This window comes from Hypanus sabinus, chromosome 22 (genome assembly GCF_030144855.1).
Source record: "Hypanus sabinus isolate sHypSab1 chromosome 22, sHypSab1.hap1, whole genome shotgun sequence".
NCBI classification, from domain to species: domain Eukaryota; kingdom Metazoa; phylum Chordata; class Chondrichthyes; order Myliobatiformes; family Dasyatidae; genus Hypanus; species Hypanus sabinus.
In genome coordinates this window covers 65,805,756-65,825,508 of record NC_082727.1, presented here as the reverse complement: position 1 = coordinate 65,825,508, position 19,753 = coordinate 65,805,756, and the positions used below count along the sequence as shown (strand labels likewise).

At 38.7% G+C, this 19,753-nt stretch overlaps 1 protein-coding gene across 1 annotated transcript in view; it reads right to left on the bottom strand.

Moving 5' to 3' along the window:
* The window catches only part of LOC132379690 (uncharacterized), a 168,094-nt gene that overhangs the window by 53,257 nt on the left and 95,084 nt on the right, over positions 1–19,753 (bottom strand). The window contains exons 7-8 of the mRNA XM_059947949.1: positions 17,946–18,103; positions 5,188–5,285 (exon numbers count right to left, since the gene is read on the bottom strand). Of these exons, the coding sequence (XP_059803932.1) occupies positions 5,188–5,285; positions 17,946–18,103 (256 nt within the window). The remainder of the gene's footprint in view (positions 1–5,187; positions 5,286–17,945; positions 18,104–19,753) is intronic.

Sequence of the window (19,753 nt, the reverse complement as noted above, 5' to 3'; positions counted from 1 at the left end):
CTGGAAGCATTTGACTATTTGAGGACCATTAAAGGGTGAGGGTGTAAAAGCAGTTTATTTTTGTCATCGTAGTTATTTTGATAATAATGTTAATCAATTTAACTATAGCTCTGTGCAGTTTTTTTCCAGCTTAGAAACAATCTGTTCTTTCACATCTTAGAGTTTTGAAAAGCAGAACATTCTTTAGAAAAAGCAAATAGATGTGGTACTGCTGACTCATATGTCTGGTTCTCAGGTTTGTTTTAATTTATAATCAGAACTAAAGAGATGTTTCACTTTATGTTTTAAATTGAGTAAATAACAGTTAAAATCTGGAAGGAAATTAGCTGCCCTCCATTGAAATCTGTTTTGGTGAGCATTTGAATTCATCAGAACCTAGTTGCCCAATGCCATTAAAACTGCCACATAATAGAGAATAATTTATGTAATGTGATGTACAATATATGTGGATTACCCACTACACTGGGGCTTTCATGACAAAATAAAAAGCAGATGTACAGATGTTTCTTATTTACATCTTAAAAATGTATGTTTTGTTTAGAAATCTTCATTGTTCCCTTTAGATTTCCCAGTACAATCAGATGAGCAGATTCCCATATTATAAATGATGATTTGCATCTAATTCTGGTTCTACACTGCGATTATCTGTAGAAAGCATTGGTCAACTTAACTGGACTTCTGTATTTCAAGCTGAAGTGTTGAGGCTCATCTTGAAGTTCAGTCAGATAAGCAGATCTCTTTAAAAAACTACTTACAAAATCTTAAGGTTACGTTACAAAATATTTATTACAGAATTATGTCAGGAAGGTCATTCTACTCACTCAAGTTGAATGTTACTGAATGACCATTACATCAGTTCTTTCAGTTATTTACTATCATATATACTTTAAGAGGCTTGTCTTTAAGTTGCCTTATTTGCAAAATGACAGCTCAGTTTTCTTAATCTTTTTATGTTACTCAGTTTTTAAATTTCATGTTCACCATTCTGGTTTTTGTTTGAACTGTACACAGGGTTCTTAAATGGCAGTAATCAGAACTGAACAGAGTATTCGAAGAATGAAAACAGAAAATATTAAAAATATCCTATAGATCAGGCAACATTTTTGGGAAGAGAAACACATACACTTTCAATATAATGGAAAAAATAGTAAAGTAATGTTATAGCATTCATAATGTTTGATCATATGCACAATTTCAAAATAACTTCTTCGATGTCCACTTATTTGGATGATATTCTACTGCCAAACTTATTAGCGATCAACAATGGATGCAAAAATGCCCTGATATCTTTCACAGCTCCACCACTATATGTTTTAGTAACATGTCTATACTATTGTTTTGTCTCATCACATTTTTTACCTTTCTTTGTGTAGCATTTCTTGGTGGTCCATTATCTGTCTGCTTACATCTTTTGATGGGCTAATTTACTTTGTGTTGCTCATAATAGATTCATAAAGTCAATAGTGTTATACAGTACAGAAAACAGCCCTTCAACCACCATACCCATTCCCACCTATTTGCCCATCCTGTTTTCTTACTTTATGTTGGTATCCTTATGTTCCTTGCCTGTTCAAATATCTCTTAGTGATTCTGTCTGATTCCATCCCATCTCTGGAAATCTCAAGAAATTTGGTGCTCTTAACAATCTCTACCAAGGAGCCGTCGATGTTCAGCGGGGAGTGGTCACTCCATGCCCTCCTGAAGTCAACAACCATCTCTTTTGTTTTGTTCACATTCAAAGACAGGTTGTTGGCTCTACACCAGTCCATTAGCCACTGCACTTCCTCTCTGTAAGCTGACTCGTCGTTCTTGCTGATGAGACCCACCACAGTCATGTTAGCGGCGAACTTATGATGTGGTTCGAGCTGTGTGTTGCAGCACAGTCGTGGGTCAGCATAGTGAACAGCAGTGGACTGAGCACAGAGCCCTGGGGTGCCCCCCCTGCTCGGTGTGATGATGTTGGAGATGCTGCTCCCGATCTGGACTGACTGAGGTCTCCCAGTCAGGAAGTCTAGGATCCAGTTGTAGAGGGAGGTGTTCAGGCCCAGTCGGGTCAGCTTTCCAAACAGTTTCTGAGGGATGATTGTGTTGAATGCCGAACTGAAGTCTATGAACAGCATCCGAATGTATGTGTCTTTTTTGTCCAGGTGGGTTAGGGCCAGATGGAGGGTGATGGCAATGGCATCGTCTGTTGAGTGGTTGGGACGGTACGCAAACTGCAGAGGTTCCAGTAAGGGGGCAGCAGGGTCTTGATATGCCTCATGACGAGCCTCTCGAAACACTTCATGATGTTGGATATGAATGCAACGGGACAGTAGTCATTTTGGCAGGACACTGAAGACTTGTTCGGCACGGGGACGATGTTGGCGGCCTTGAAGCACGTTGGAACAGTGGTGCTGCTCAGGGAGATGTTGAACATGTCTGTGAGAACATCTGCTAGCTAGTCTGCACATCCTCTGAGCACTCTACCAGGAATGTTGTCTGGTAATAAAGTCAATTCAATTCAATCCAATGCAATTTTGGGCTTTCTTGCTATCTGCACATCAGTACAATATAAAGCATAGGAGGTATGTGCACCATTGGAATGATGATGGACTATCGAGACTTCCCTTAGCTGTTACAGCTCCAGAGCCATACCCAAAAGAGATCTTTTACTTCAAGGAGGTACCTACAGTTCCAATAACTGGAATGCAAGTCCAGAAGCACACAGGTACTGACCTTATTCTGTCTAAAGTGGTGGACACGGTAACTCATGAATAGAAAGGACAGCCAGTCATAGAAATGAAGCCTTACCATGCTCGATGAAAGGAGCCCTTAGTCCAAGCAGGACGTTTACTTTGGGGCTACTGTGTTGTCACTCCTCCAGCATTAAGAAAGCTAATGCTTGATGTGCTACATGCAGGACATTGTGCTGTAGTGCCCATGAAAGAAATTGCATGTAGTTACTTCTGGTGGCCAAGAGACAGGATGTAACCATCGAAGAGAAGGCCAGTGCATGCCCATATTGTCAGCAAGTGAAAAATGTTTCTCAGTGTGCTCCTTTGCATCTATGGGGATGGCCTGAAGAGCCATGGCAGAGGATTCACATTGATTATGCAAGACATGTAGAAGGCCACATGGTCTTAGTCGTAGTGGATGCACACATCAAATGGCCCATGGTTGCCATCCTGAAGAATATTACATCTGAAAAATGCTTTGAGGAGCTACATTCCATCTTTAGCCATTTTGGGTTGCCTCAACAAATTGTAAGTGACAATGGCCCACAATTTCTGTTTGAAGAGTTCAAAGCATTTATGGAAGCAAATGGTATTCAGCACATCAAGTCAGCACCATATCATCCAACCGCTAATGGCCTTGCTGAATGATTCAAACAATGAAACAATCCCACTGGGAAATGGATCCCTCAACCAGCGTCTTAGCACCTTCTCGCTAACATACTGCAACACATCACACGCCAACACCAAAATGACTCTAGCCACTTCATTGATGAAAAGACAGTTTCACACCCAGATCAACCTGCTTAGAACCCCAAACACAAAACAAATTGTGCTAAGTGAACAGAACCCCCAAGCAGAGAGATACACCAAAGCAAAGTATAGAAGTTTCACAGCAGGAGAGAGAGTACTTTCCCAGAACTTCATCTCTGGAACAAAGTGGGTACCTGCAATACCGGTGGCACAAACTGGTCCTGAATTATACAGTGGAAACACAACACAACATCTGGAGGAGGCATGTTGATCAGCTGTTGCCCACTTTTGAGGCTACTGAAAACCAACACACCAACAAACTGACCAATCCGGGTCTAGTTGTAGAAATGGGACAGGATTCTGCGATGACTGCAGAACCTCCACTAAGATCAAATGCCAAAGTCTGTGCACCCCTATCATTTGTGCTCTCTGAGGTGCCCCCTACTGACAATGCAGCAGTACCTAAGCCAAGATCTCTACGTACACCAAAAGATTAAATTACATTGGCATCATTTCCGGGTCATCAGTACCCTCACAGGAACAGGTGTGTCCAGACAAATTGAATCTCTAGTTTAGTGACTAACCCGCAGCACATGGGGCAGAATAATCCCCAGGGCTATGCCTGGGGATAGAGGCAGTCTACCCTCTTCCCCTAGTTTAGAAAACAAAGTGTTTTTTTGTTGTTGGTTGAACATGATAATTACTCTATTAAATATTAATAGTTCAGCAGCTGGTCTGCATACGGGAAGGGGAAGAAACCTTTAAGATAAGGGGGGAGTGATTTGTTATGTATTCATGTATAATTTGACTCTTACAGCTTGATTTCAAGCTTCCCTGCATGTTACATACAGAACATAATGTGAGAGGGTATTTTAGATCGATAACTTACAAGAAAAATAAACAGCTGCACACTTGTTCTTCACCTTTCTGTCTCTTGTGTATATTATTCACAGCCACCCAGCTTCCCAGTACCAAAAACATAACAGAATCCATACAAATGGTAGAATGGAGATGCTTATCGTATCAGTATATCTCAATCTGAGATAGAAAGAGATAGTATGCTAACCTACCACATCAAAAACATGTCCTAAAGAAAAACAAAGTGGGTTCACTGAGTCCTATAGCGTGAACAATTGCATTGCTGATCTCCAGTTGGTAGTGTTAAACATGTTATGAAGTCACGTCGAAGAGCTGCAGTCTACTTCTGAAATTCAGGACATCTAAGACAATGCAATGAATTTTGAAGACAAATTACAATGAGCTCACATAAATACATTACTTACTTCATGTTAATGACTTAGGATATTGTTCTTTATTCTGATGCATTTAGAATATATATTACTTACAAAATGCTCTAAAGATCATCACCACGGTTATTTTGTTTTCCAATATACGGGACAGATTGCACGTTCAACAAACTGCTATCAGACATCTTTATAAATCTTATTGATAAATGTAAGGTGCAATGCAGAAATACTTTCATACAAATGAGATAAAAAGTTGTATTACAGCTTGTGTCTTGTTGCAAGAGTAGAGTAATATACAGTATCAATCATGACATTCTTCAAAATTAATTATTCATTTAGTTAAAAAACTTTTTGATGTTCATTTTTATTACTCTGCAATAGTTCAATTGTATCTAAAGATAGTAAGCTATAAGAGGAAGATAAAAGATTACTTTTAAAACTTAAGAGTTTTAAGTTACATGCATAATACTCACCTTGTTTGCTGTTTTAACCATCTTTTTGTTCCCAGGAGCTTTTGTTAAAATGGTTGACAATGAGCTCTTTCTCTGCATTTCCATGGGGTATTGGAAACCTTTATAAAACAAATAAGCTTATGAATAGTCACACCTGAAATATTAACCTATTTTCAGATTGTGTTCAATGTAATGTGACATTCCCAACATTCCAATATTCCTACGTTTATAGATTCTAGTCAATTGTAATGTCAAGATTTACTATGTTGTTTAGGTAAAAGAAAGGAAAATCATAAGAACTTTATAACTGGTATTCAGCACAGAAGAGATGTGTACCAGTGAACCAATGCTAACTCATGTGCTTTAATACTCAACAGCTACAGAGACATCTCATCCCATCCAGTAGCTTGCACCTTGTCCAGTTCCAATCATTCCTCTACACTATACCATGTGCTCACTTGAACAACTCAAACTAACTCTCTCCGTTCTTATGGAGTGTTTACTGCTGTGACGGAGTGTGCCATGAGATCATCAGTAAAAGCAACATGTTGAGCTCTGCAGTCCTCTGGAGCAGTTAATGACACATACCACATAACAAGCAGATTATCAGGCAGGTGCAAAAACGCAGGACCAATCTCAGTGAAAGTTTGCAAATCACTAATGCACCACAATATGGCCAAAGACACATCAGATGGAACAACTTAAACAGAATATGTTGAATACTTCCATATTCTGGATGCAGACATTGAACATATCAAAATTGCTGCTAGCCACTGATTAAGGAACAAATAAATGTTGTAATACTAGAGTGAAATCTATGTAAAATGTCATTTGACTTTCTTCATTTTGATAAAAATGTACAAGTGAAACAAAATATAATTTTCCTTTATGAGCCTACAGCTGACTGAAAATGTGCATTGAAGTAGCTGTTTGCAGGTAACTGTAAATCACCTGTTTGGAGCCAACAGAAGCAAACAAAAAAATCAAGAAAAATGGAACTTTATAAGCTTCAGCAATGAAAAACAGCCCTGCATTCCAGAAGCCAACACTGAAGGCAAGAGAAAGGATTTCTACAGCTTTACAGAGAGGGTGCTACACCAAAACAAGATTATCATCTAAAATAATTTGTAAATCTGATTCTGTTCAAAAATGCTTAAACTATTACATCTATACTTAAGAGTTTCTTCATATCACATATTTTGTTACCCTGTCATTGCATATTCCTACCTCCAATGTTTTGTGTTTCCCGATGTACATTGTTCATTTATGAAGAAAGAGGGAAGAACCTGGACAAAATAGTAGTTTTAAAGCTCTGTTTGAATGTCTTCCCAGTTAAGAAAGTATTTTGAAGCATAGTCAGTAGTTTAATGTAGGAAAAAACAGCAGCCATTGGATGCAATAATGAATAATGTAATATTAACATCATTACAGAGTCAGATGTGAGAATATGAGAAAATATACAATGATCATGATGCATGTTTTTTACATGCCTATTATTTTCCAATGCACAAATCATTCATGCTTTTTCATTATTATTTTAACATACAAGGAGAAGTAAGTGCTAAAAATTGCTTTATATGCCTATCTAGGAGCTCTAATTTAATGAACGGCTATCGTCTATCAAGCACTACTTGATGCTACTTGATTCCATACCTGGGAGTTTTCATTACCTCAGAATCAGAGTCAGGTTTAATATCACTCACACATATTGTGAAATATGTTTTACGGCAACAGTACATTGCAATACATAACTCGAAAGTATAAATTTCAGTAAAAAAATTATAAAAATTAAAAAAGGATCTAGTGCTTTCCTGGCATACATGATGACTAAACTGTTCTCGGGCTTCCAGCCAGGTACAGGTATTGATTATAACTGACATTTCCATGACAAACTCTGTCATCTTCATGAAAATGGCAGAGTTCATCATCAAAATGTCGGTATAATCGATACTTCTGCCTCTCTGGAAGCTTGAGAATAGTTTGTTCATAATATAGAACTAAATTAAATAAGTAGGGCAAAAAGAAAGCAAAAAAAAGAACAAATACTGAGCAAACATGAGGAAATCTGCAGATGCTGGAAATTCAAGCAACACACACAAAATGCTGGTGCAACGCAGCAGGCCAGGCAGCATCTATAGGAAGAAGCACTGTGAATCAGGTTTGCAGTAAGAAGGGGAGGAGGGGCATTAACGGAAGTTAATTGATCCCCCTCCCCCTCCTACTTTCAAATCTCTTACCATCTTTTCTTTCAGTTAGTCCTGACGAAGGGTCTTGGCCCGAAACGTCGATAGAGTTTCTTCCAATAAATACTGAGGAAGTGTTCATGGGTTCATTGTCCATTCAGAAATCTGATGGCAGTAGGGAAGAAGCTGTTCCTAAATATTGAGTATGTGTCTTCAGGCTTCTGTACCTCCTATTTGATGTTAGCAATGAGGAAAGGGCATGTTCTGGGTGATGGGGGTCCATAATGATGGATGCAGCCTTTCTGAGGCATATCCTTGTGAAGATTTCCTCAGTGCTAAGGATGCAAGGTGCACTCAATGTCATTGAGTGCATCAAGGAGGACTAATGATGTAAACTATTCCTTAGGTTTCAGAATGCTGGAGCAAGACATTAAGGAGCAAAATGTACCACAGACAGCCTTGTGTTCAAATGTGTCTCTCTATGTCTTGATGGCAAGCAAGATCGCTTTTGAGGTTGTTCTTTGCAGAATATATAAGGAAGAACTAGCAGATGTCATAAATTTAGAATTTCAGAATGTTTCTGGTAATGTGTAACAAGAGAAATTATTAAAAAGAATTGGAGCACATGATGTTGAGAGTTAATTCAGGATTGAGAACTGGATAACGAACAGAAAGTAAACAGTAGGAATTGCTGGGGAATTTCTGGTTTGGGAGGCTATATCGAGGGGTATCCACCCTCTATTGCTGAGGCCAAGCTATTCACAATTTACAACAATGATTTGAATGAGGGAGCCATGTGAAATATTGGATATACAATTTGACTTAATGGAGATTTAAAGTTTGAAGAAATTCATGAGGGCCTTGAGGAGATATGAATACTAAATAGGTAGACCAGGGCACGCAAATGAAATACTCTTTAGAAAAATATGACACCATTCATCTACATCAAAGAAATAGAAAAACTACATATTTTAAAAATAAGAGGCATTTAAGATCCTGAAAAGCAAATTAAAAAAAGGCTTCTGAGACGCTTGTTGACAACCAAAATAACTTTTATCTCCATTGACAATGGAATGCTATGGGGAAATTTGAATCGAAGGCAGAGATATGGAGTAACTGATTTAAAAAACCAAGGGAAAAATGACAAATTTGCAATAGATAGATTTGTCTGACATTGCTACAGCTCCAATAACATCTTTCAAAAAACAAAATCTCTGTATTTTCTTGTAGTATTTAAATCATAATGAATAGCCATTTGATTCTGAACCATTGATATAAGGACCAGTAATTTCTACATACGTGCTGTGGAGAACATTCTGACTAGTCGCATCACTGGCTGATACGGAACCTCCAATGCACAGCGTCAAAAAAACACTGCAGAGGGTTGTAGACTCAGCCATCATGGGCACTAGCCTTCCTACCATATATCATATACTAAGGATATCTTCGAAAGGTATTTGGGACATGCACTCTTCTCATTTCCACCATCAGGTAGGAGGCACAGCAGCCTGAAGAAGCACATTCAATGTTTTAGGAACAGTTTCTTTCCCTCTACAATCAGATTTCTGAACAATCCATGAACCCATGAACATTACCTCATTATTTTGCTCTCTTTTCACATTATTAACTAATGTTTTATATACTTCTTACTGTAAATTGTACTAATATTTTATGTATTGATCTGTAGAGTTGCTGCAAACAACAAATTTTGTGACATAAGTCAATGATAATAAACCATATTCTGATCATTCTTAGGGAACACATTTAAAAACATAAGTGAAACAGTTTGAGGAAATTAACAATTGGTTAACAATGCTTGTTTATGCTGAGCCTAAATAAGTCACAGCAAGTCAAGTTCAAGTTTACTGCCATTCAACCAAATAAAAACTATACCCCCAAAAACAATGTAGCTCTGGACCAAGGTGCACAACACTGTACACTGTACACATACAACAGAAAGGTAATATTAATCATATAACTATATAACAATTACAGCACAGAAACAGGCCATCTTGGCCCTTCTAGTCTGTGCCGAACGCTTACTCTCACCTAGTCCCACTGACCTGCACTCAAGCCATAACCCTCCATTCCTTTCCTGTCCATATACCTATCCAATTTTACTCTAAATGACAGTATCGAACCTGCCTCTATCACTTCTACTGGAAGCTCGTTCCACACAGCTATCACTCTCTGAGTAAAGAAATTCCCCCTCATGTTACCCCTAAACTTTTGCCCCCCTCAACTCATGTCCTCTTGTTTGAATCTCCTCTACTCTCAATGGAAAAAGCTTATCCATGTCAACTCTATCTATCCCCCTCATAATTTTAAATACCTCTATCAAGTCCCCCCTCAACCTTCTACACTCCAAAGAATAAAGACCTAACTTGTTCAATCTTTCCCTGTAACTTAGGTACTGAAATCCAGGTAACATTCTAGTAAGTCTTCTCTGTACTCTCTCTATTTTGTTGATATCTTTCCTATAATTCGATGACCAGAACTGTACACAATACTCCAAATTCGGCCTTACCAATGCCTTGTACAATTTTAACATTACATCCCAATTCCTATACTCAATGCTCTGATTTATAAAGGCCAACAGCTTTCTTCACCACCCTATCCACATGAGATTCCACCTTCAGGGAACTATGCACCATTATTCCTAGATCACTCTGTTCTACTGCATTCTTCAATGCCCTACCATTTACCATGTATGTCCTATATTGATTAGTCCGACCAAAATGAGCACCTCACACTTATCAGCATTAAACTCCATCTGCCATCACTCAGCCTTCTTCTAACTCTTTTAACTGGCCGAAACCTCTCAGCAAGCTTTGAAAACCTACTTCATTATCCACAACGCCACCTATCTTTGTATTATCTGCATTCTTACTAATCCAATTTACCACCCCATCATCCAGATCATTAATGTATATGAGAAACAATATTGGACCTAGTACAGATCCCTGAGGCACACCACTAGCCACCGGCCTCCAACCTGACAAACAGTTATCCACCATTACTCTCTGGCATCTCCCATACAGCCACTGTTGAATCCATTTTACTACTTCAATATTAATACCTAATGATTGAACCTTCCTAACTAACCTTCTGTGTGGAACCTTGTCAAAGGCCTTACTGAAGTCCATATAGACAACATCCACTGCTTTACTCTCGTCAACTTTCCCAGTAACCTCTTAAAAAATTTAGTTAAATTTGTCAAACATGACCTTCCACTCACAAATCCATGTTGACTGTTCCTAATCAGACCCTATCTATCCAGATAATTATATATACCATCTCTAAGAATACTTTCCATTAATTTATCCACCACTGACATTAAATATATATATTTGATATGGTAATAATATTATCATAAATAACAAAAAATAAGATGCATGTACAAGTTAAAAAGTAAACAGTATAATGTGACTGACACTTGATATGTGATGAGACCAGGATGATGATAGAGTCCAGTAGTCTCATTGCCGGGGTAAGAGTCGTAGTCATAGAAAAGTACAGCACAGAAACAGGCCATTTGACCCAACTTGTCCATGCTGAGCCATTTAAACTGCCTATTCCCAATAACCTGCACGAGGACCATAGCCCTCCATACCCATAACATCCATGGACACATTCAAACTTCTCCGAAACGTTGAAATTGACCTTGCATGCACCACTTGCACCAGCAGCTCATTCCGCATTCTCACAACCCTCTAAGTGAAGAAGCTTCCCCTCATGTTCCCCTTACATTTTTCAACTTTCACCCTTAACCCATAACCTATAGTTGTAATCCCACCCAACCTCAGTGGAAAAAGCCTGCTTGCATTTACGTTATCTGTTCCCCCATAATTTTGTATACCTCTATCAAATCTCTCAGTCTTCTACAATCCAAGAAATAATGTCTTATCCTTTTCATTCTTTCCTTATATCTCAGAATCTTCAGACCTGGCAACATTCTTATAAATTTCCTCTGTACTTTTTCAACCTTATTTACATCTTTCCTGTAAGTAGGTGACCAAAACTGCATACAATACCCCAATTAAGATTTACCATCCAATCTTCTGTACTCAATACTTTGATTTATGAAGGCTAATGTGCTGAAAACTTTCTTTACAACCCATCTACCTGTGATGACACTATCAACAAATTATGGACCTGTATTCCTAGATCCCTTCATTCCACCATACTCCTCAGTGCCCTACCGTTCACTGTGTAAGACCTACCGTCGTTGGTCCTACTGAAATGCAAAACCTTGCACTTCTCTGCATTAAATTCCAGCTGTCATTTGTCAGCCCATTTTTCCAGCTGGTCCAGATCGCACTGCAAGCTTTGATGGTCTTTCTCGGCGTCCACAACATCCTCAATCTTGGTGTTATCAGTAAATTTACTGATCTAGTTAACCACATTATCATCCAGATCGTTGATATAGATGACAAACAACAATGGACCTCCAGCAACAATCCCTGCAGCACTCCACTAGTCACAGGCCTCTAGTCAGAGAGGCAACAGCTACTACCACTCTTTGGTTTCTCCCACAAATCCAATGACCAATCCAATTTACTAACTCATCTTGAATGCCAAGCGACTAAACCTTCTTTGTGGAACCTGCCATGTGGAACCTTGTCAAATGCCTTGCTAAAGTTCATGTTGGCAAGATCCACTGCCTTGTTTTCATCAACTTTCCTGGTAATTTCTGTGAAAAACTCTATAAAATTGGTTAGACATGACCTACTGAACACATGCAGACTATCCTTAATCAGTGCACGTCAATCCAAATACTCAGGTCCCTCAGAATACCTTCCAATAACTTTCCCATGATTAATATTAGGCTTACTGGCCTATAATTTCCTGGTTTATATTTAGAGCTTTTCTTAAGCAGCAGAACAACATTGACTATCCTCCAAACCTCTGGTACCTCACCTGCCGCTAAGGATGTTTTCAATATCTCTGCTAGGGCTATGGCAATTTCTGCACTTGCCTCCTGTGTGGTCCAAGGGAATACTTTATCAGTCCCTGGGGATTTATCCATCCTAAGTTGCTTCAGGACAGCAAGCATCTCTTTCTCAGTAATCTGTATAGAGTCTGTGAAGCTAGTGCCATTTTGCTTTACTGATCTGGATGACAATGTGGTTAACTAGATCAGTAAATTTGCTTTACTCTGTGTCTGTCTTCTGAGTAAATACTGGTTCAAAAAAAAATGCATTTAAGATCTCCCCCATCTATTTTGGTGCCAGGCATGGATTACCATTATGATGCTCCAGAGGACCAAATTTGTCCATTGCAATCCTTTTGCTCTTCACATATCTGTAGAATCCCTTAGGATTCTCCTTCACCTTGTCTGCTAAGGCAGCTTCAAGCCTTCTTTTAGCCCTCCTGATTGTTTTCTTAAGTGTTCTCTTACATTTCTTGTACTCTATAGCACCTCATTTGTTCCTTCCTACCTACACCTGCAATGCACTTTCATTTTTTTCTTAACCAGGGCCTCAATATCTCCTTACACCTGTTATCTTTGCCTTTTATTCTGATAGGCACAAACAAAGTTTGTACTCACAAAATTTCACTATTGAAGGCCTTCCACTTACCAAGTCCACCCTCGCCAGAAAACAACCTGTCCTAATCCACACCTCCAGATCCTTTCTGATGCCATCAAAAATATCTTTTCCTGAATTTAGAATCTCAACCCGTGGACCAGACCTATTTGGCATTGTGGTCACTAGATGCAAAGTGTTCTCCCACATAAACCTCTGTCACCTGTCCTGCCTCATTCCTTATTAGCAAATCCAGTATTGCACATTCTCTCATTGGAACTTCAAGGGGCCCAAAACTGCTCACAATACTCCAAGTGAGGCCTCACCAGTGCTTTATAAATTAGAACAGTATCAGAATCAGATTTATTGTCACCGGCATATGTCATGAAATTTGTTAACTTAGCAGCAGCAGTTCGACACAATACATAAAAGAAGAAAAATATTGAGTAAATTAATTACAATGTATATTGAATAGATTAGAAATCATGCAAAATCAGAAATAATATATATTTATAAAGAGAGGTAGTGTTCACAGGTTCAGTGCCCATTTAAGAATTGGATGGCAGAGGGGAAGAAGCTGTTACTGAATCACTGAGTGTGTCCCTCAGGCTTCTGTAATTCTTACCTGATGGTAACAGTGAGAAAAGGACATGCCCTAGGTGCTGGAGGTCCTTAATAATGGACACTGCCTTTGTGAGACACAGCTCCTGGAAGATGTCCTGGGTACTTTGTAGGTTAGTACCCAAGATGAAGTCAACTAAATTTATGACCCTCTGCAGCTTCTTTCGGTCCTGTGCAACAGTTCCCCACTCACATACCAGACAGTGATGCAGCCTATCAGAATGCTCTCCATAGTACATCTATAGAGGTTTTTGAGTGTATTTGTTGACATACCAAATCTTTTCAATGAAGTATAGTTGCTGGCTTGCCTTCTTTATCACTGCATCAATATGTTGGGACCAGGTTAGGTTCCTCAGAGATCAACATTACATCCTTACATTTATGTTCTTGTACTCTTGATATGAATGCTAACATCGCTTTTGCCTTCCTCATCACAGACTTAACCTGCAAATTAACCTTTAAGGAACCCTGCACAAGTACTCCATAATATCCTGGACCCTAACACCCAGAACCAACATACCACCTGGGGATCTTATTCTCATCCACAGAACTTTCTTTCTGTTTCCCTAACTAATGAATCCTCTATCATCACAGCTTGACTCTTCTCTCCCCTTCCCTTCTGAGTCGCAGTGCCAGAGACCTAACCACTGTGACTTTTCTCTGCTAGGTAACCCCCCACCCCCCGCCACAATAGTATCCAAAGTAATATAACTGTTGTTGAGGGGAATGGCCACAGGGGTACTCTACGCTGGTTTCTTATCTTCTTTCCCCTTCCTGTCACCCAGTTTCCTGTTTACTGCACCTTGGGTGTAACTGCCTCTCTACATGTCCTATCTATCACCCCCTCAGCCTCCTGAATGATCTGCAGTTCATCCAGTCCCAATACCTTAACACGGAGTGTTAGAAGATGCAGTTCAATGCACTTCTCACAGTTGTAATTGTCAGGGACACTGGATGTCTCCTTGCTCTCCCACGTCCCACAAGAGGAGAATTCCACTATCCTGCCTGGCATCTCTACTGTTCCAAAGTGAGCACTAATGGTAAAGAAGAAAAAAACAATAAATTGTGAGGTAGAAAAGAAACCTCTACCTAATAAAAATATAGACAATCTACAGCGCAATACAGGCCCTTCGGCCCACAAAGCTGTGCCGAATATGTCCTTACCTTTAGAAATTACCTAGGGTTACCCATAGCCCTCTATTTTTCTAAGCTCCATGTACCTATCCAGGAGTCTCTTAAAAAATTCTACCATATCCATCTCCACCACTGTCGCTGGCAGCCCATTCCACGCACTGACCACTCTCCGCTTTTAAAAAAAAAACAACTTACCCCTGACATCTCCTCTGTACCTACTTCCAAGCACCTTAAAACTGTTCCCTCTCATGTTAGCCATTTCAGCCATGGAAAAAAGCCTCTGACTATCCACACAATCAATGCCTGTCATCATCTTATACTCCTCTATCAGGACACCTCTGATCCTCTGTCATTCCAAGGAGAAAAGGCCGAGTTTGCTCAACCTATTCACATAAGGCATGTTCCCCAATCCAGGCAACATCCTTGTAAATCTCCTCTGTACCCTTTCTATGGTTTCCACATCCTTCCTGTAATGAGGCGACCAGAAATGAGCACAGTACTTACTCCAAGTAGGGTCTGACAAAGGTCCTATATAGCTGCAACATTACCTCTCAGCTCTTAAACTCAATCCCACGATTGATGAAAGCCAATACACCGTTTGCTTTCTTAACCACAGAGTGAACCTGTGTAGCAGCTTTGAGTGTCCTATGAGATTGGACCCCAAGATCCATGTGATCCTCCACACTGCCAAGAGTCTTACTATTAATACTATATTCTGCCATCATATTTGACCTACTAAAATGAACCACCTCACACTTATCTGGGTTGAACTCCATCTGCCACTTCTCAGCTCAGTTCTGTATCCTATCAATGTCCCGCTGTAACCTCTGACAGCCCTCCACACTATCCATAACACCCCCAACCTTTGTGTCATCAGTAAATTTACTAACCCATCCCTCCACTTCCTAATCCAGGTCATTTATATAAAACCATAAAAAGTAAGGGTCCCAGAACAAATCCCTGAGGCACACCAGTGGTCACCGACCTCCATTCAGAATATAACACATCTATAACCACTCTTTGCCTTCTGTGGGCAAGCCAATTCTGGATCCACACAGCAAGGTCCCCTTGGATCCCATGCCTCCTTATTTTCGCAATAAGCCTTGCATGGAGTACCTTGTCAAATGTCTTGTTGAAATCCATATACACTACATCTACTGCTCTATCTTTATCAACGTGTTTAGTTACATCCTCAAAGGCATGACCTGCCTTTGACAAAGCCATGCTGACTATTCCTAATCATATTATGCCTCTCCAAATGTTCATAAATACTTCCTCTCAGGATCTTCTCCATCAACTTACCAACCACTTAAGTAAGACTCACTGGTCTATAATTTCCTGGGTTTTCTCTACTAACACTTTTTTTTTGCCTTCTCTGAGGGAAGCCTCTCTTTGCTGAAGCCTCAAAGATATAAAGCCTCAAAATCTCCACACTAAATCTGAATATTCCGACGATGACTGCTCTGAAAATGGCCGCTCTGCTTGTGCAGCCTTACTTTAATTTGTTCTAGTCAATTAATCCCGTACACTGATTGAGACCAGCTCAAAACTCCAAAGTGCCGTGGATCGCTGCCTTTTTTACTCAATCGACAAACCTCTATGAACCACGTCTTCTCAAGCTTCCGATCCCTGATTGGGTGCTGCTCAAAAAGATTTGTTGAAACTGTCATGGAATATTATGTTTATTTTAATTGCCTTATAACCATTTTCAGTCTCTCAGTGCTACAATCAGAAATTCCCACCTGCTTCAAAAGGGCAGCAATCATGTCCAAGAAGAGTAGGATACACTGCCTTAATGCACTGCCAGTACTATCATCTGGTAGTACTCACATCTATATCAATGGTGCTTTGAGAGGTTGGTTGAGGCTAAAATCAATCCTACCTCAGCAAGAATCTGGACCCAATGCAATTTGCCTATCGCCACAATAGGTCTACAGCAGATGTGATCTCATGCCTGGACAATAGTAATATTTACAACAGGCTGCTGCTTATTGACTACAGATCAGCATTTAACACAATCATTCCTCAAGTTCTGATCAAAAAGCTCCATAACCCGGGTCTCTGAACCTCCCTCTACAACTGGATCCTTGACGTCCTCATCACTGTGTAGTATGGGGGGGGGGGGGGGGGGGAGGGGGTGGCCACAGCACAGGATCAAAATAAGCTGCAGAAAGTTGTCAACTCAGTCAGCTCCATCATGGGCACTAGCCTCTCAAGTATCCAGACACCTTCAAGGAGTGATGCCTCAAAAAAGGCGACATCCATCATTAAGGATACCACCCTATCACCTAGGACATGCACGTTTTTCATTGCTACCAGAAGGGAAGAGGTTCAGGACCTTGAAGACACACACTCAATGATTTAAGAACAGCTTCTTCCCCTCTACAATCAGATTTATGAATGGGCATTGAACCCATGAACACTACATAATTTATTTTTCTTTTTTTTATCTCTTTGTGTACCACTTATTTAATGTAACATTTTTTAATATGTACTTACAAATGTACTATTGTAATTTACAGATATTTTTATTATGTATTACAATGTACTGCTGCTGCATAACAACAAATATCACCACTTATGCCGGCGATATTAAATCTGATTCTGAACTGTGGTATTTTATTTATTGGACTGTATTCCAGATACATGGCTACTGTTCAAATGATGAAGCACTGTGAATACATTTTTCTAAGATCTTCAGGGCTTTAAATGTTTTGAGTTTTGATTTCTATTTCAAAATGTTGGTATGGTCTAGAAAGCTTCAGAATCAGAATCAGATTTAATGTCACTGGCATATGTTATGAAATTTGATGTTATGCAGCAGCAGTACATTGCAATACTGTACATGATAATAAATTGTAAATTACAGTAAGAAGTATAATTATATTTTAAAAGTTAAATTAAATATGTAGTGAGGTAGTGTTCATGGGCAGTGTACAGTAAATTAAATAAACTATTTATAATTTTTCAAGAAACTGATCATTCTATGAAAGTAAAATATACATTGACATTTTCAACCACACTTCGTTGTGATGTTTAAGATCTAACATAGGTTATGTCAAAAATCATCAAAAAGCTCGACAGAAAATTTTGCCTGAAGCCAGATCAAAGGTGAACACCTGGAAACCAGCAATGACAACACAGAAAAAAATAATCCTACACTCTGCTTGGCCATCAAGTTGGTCGTGTTACACTAATAGCTCCATTTAAGTTTTGTTTATTGTCACAAACTTCTCATCCGTTGTAAAAAAAAGATTAAGCTTTTCTCTTTCAGAAAATAATTTTGATGCATTTAAAGAGATGCATGCTCTACCCTCATGAAGATCTTCATAAATCTTCTTATACTGGATGAGTGCAGCCACTTGTTCTGTTGTGTCCTGTAGCATTGTCCTTAGGTCTTTGATAGTATCCTCATAGCATCTGGCTTGCTTTGCAGTCTTCTCCTTTACATTATGATACTTCTGCAGCAACCTGAAAAATATTTAAAAAATGATAGGATAACTGTCCAGAAAAAGTCACTGCTTTCATATATTTTACTATTTACTCTACACTAAATGTTTGCCAATTATTGCAAATGTTCATTTTGCCTTACTGAAATGTCATGGCTTCAAAAAAAGTTCTCATCCTGGAGAAAGCTAAACATTGTCATATCCTAACTAACATGATCCTGAAAGGAACAGTACTAAATCAAATCACACTCATCAAATTTCAGTGTATACAACTGTTCTTCATTGTTCCTCACAGTCTAGTATGTTTAACTCTTGTCATGTCCCTGTGAGGTAATTCTTCCATTGACTCTATGACACTGCTTTCTTCCTCAATAACACAATTTTCCTCATTATTTCTAAATCAGAAATGTGAGGTAACATCTAAATTAACAGACTGAGAAATGCTGATACTTCTAAATTGAACTATCAGAATATTTACTTCTTTGCATAATTGCCTCAAATTTCAGGATCCCATTTAAATTCACGGCTTCCAAACTTGCTGACTACTACATTCTAGTGATTTCCCACTAATACCCTGATTCTGGAATACCTGTGGAGATCAGCAAGATCTGCTGAATCTGGTTACAATACAGTTTAAAACAAGAACAGATACAGTGAGTATATTCATTTCAAAGAAAAGCAAGAGATGCGTAGGAGCCATGCATCTATTCTCTTTCTGCATTATATCCTGTGTTGCATGTTTATTGTTGTATCTTGCAACACGAGTGGGGGTTGTGGTAAAAGCAAAGGGAATAAGTTATGTATTCATACTTTGTTTGTGCCAGTTTGGGGATGGGGACCAATGGATATCATATCTTTTGTTGACCACTCAATCACACTTATTTTTGCTCAAGGTCTTAGGCATCCTAGCTATATATATGTGCCTAAGACTTTTGCACGGTACTGTTGTACATCAAGTTAGTTCTAAGTAAAACAATAAAGAATATAGAATATAGTGTTAGAGTAGACAAATAAGGTGCAAAGGCCATGACAAAGAAGATTGATAGATCAAGAGTTCATCTTTATTGTACAAGTGTTCATCTTTATTGTACGATAAAAGCTGCCCTTGAGCTCAACTCAAGAGAATATATAAAAATTATTTGTAATAGTATGGCCCAAATTAAACTGCAGATGACTATATTTCATTATCCAAACCAGGGTCTATGCAATCTTACATGCACTAAGTAGCTCCTCTCTATTTCTAAGCAGCTAAAGAATAATTACTCAGAAATAAATTAAATATTTGCATAAAATTAGATGTGCATATATAAAAGATATACTTGGAAAAATTATTTCACTGAGTGATCTGGTATAAATTATCTCTTAAAATTATAAATAAAATTTTGCATCTAAAATAAATGACATATGAGTTTCTATACCACTAATACAATAAACAAGAAAATACATTAGGGACATTGTAATATTTGTTTTTGAATTGACTTTATTTCTTACACCCTTCACATACATGAGGAGTAAAAATCTTTACGTACATTTCTGTCTAAATGTGCAATGTACAATCATAGTAATTTACAATAATTTATAATAAATAGAACAGTCAATGTAACATAGAATACACTCAAATCAGCGTGAATTAATCAGTCTGATGGCCTGGTGGAAGAAGCTGTCCCGGAAC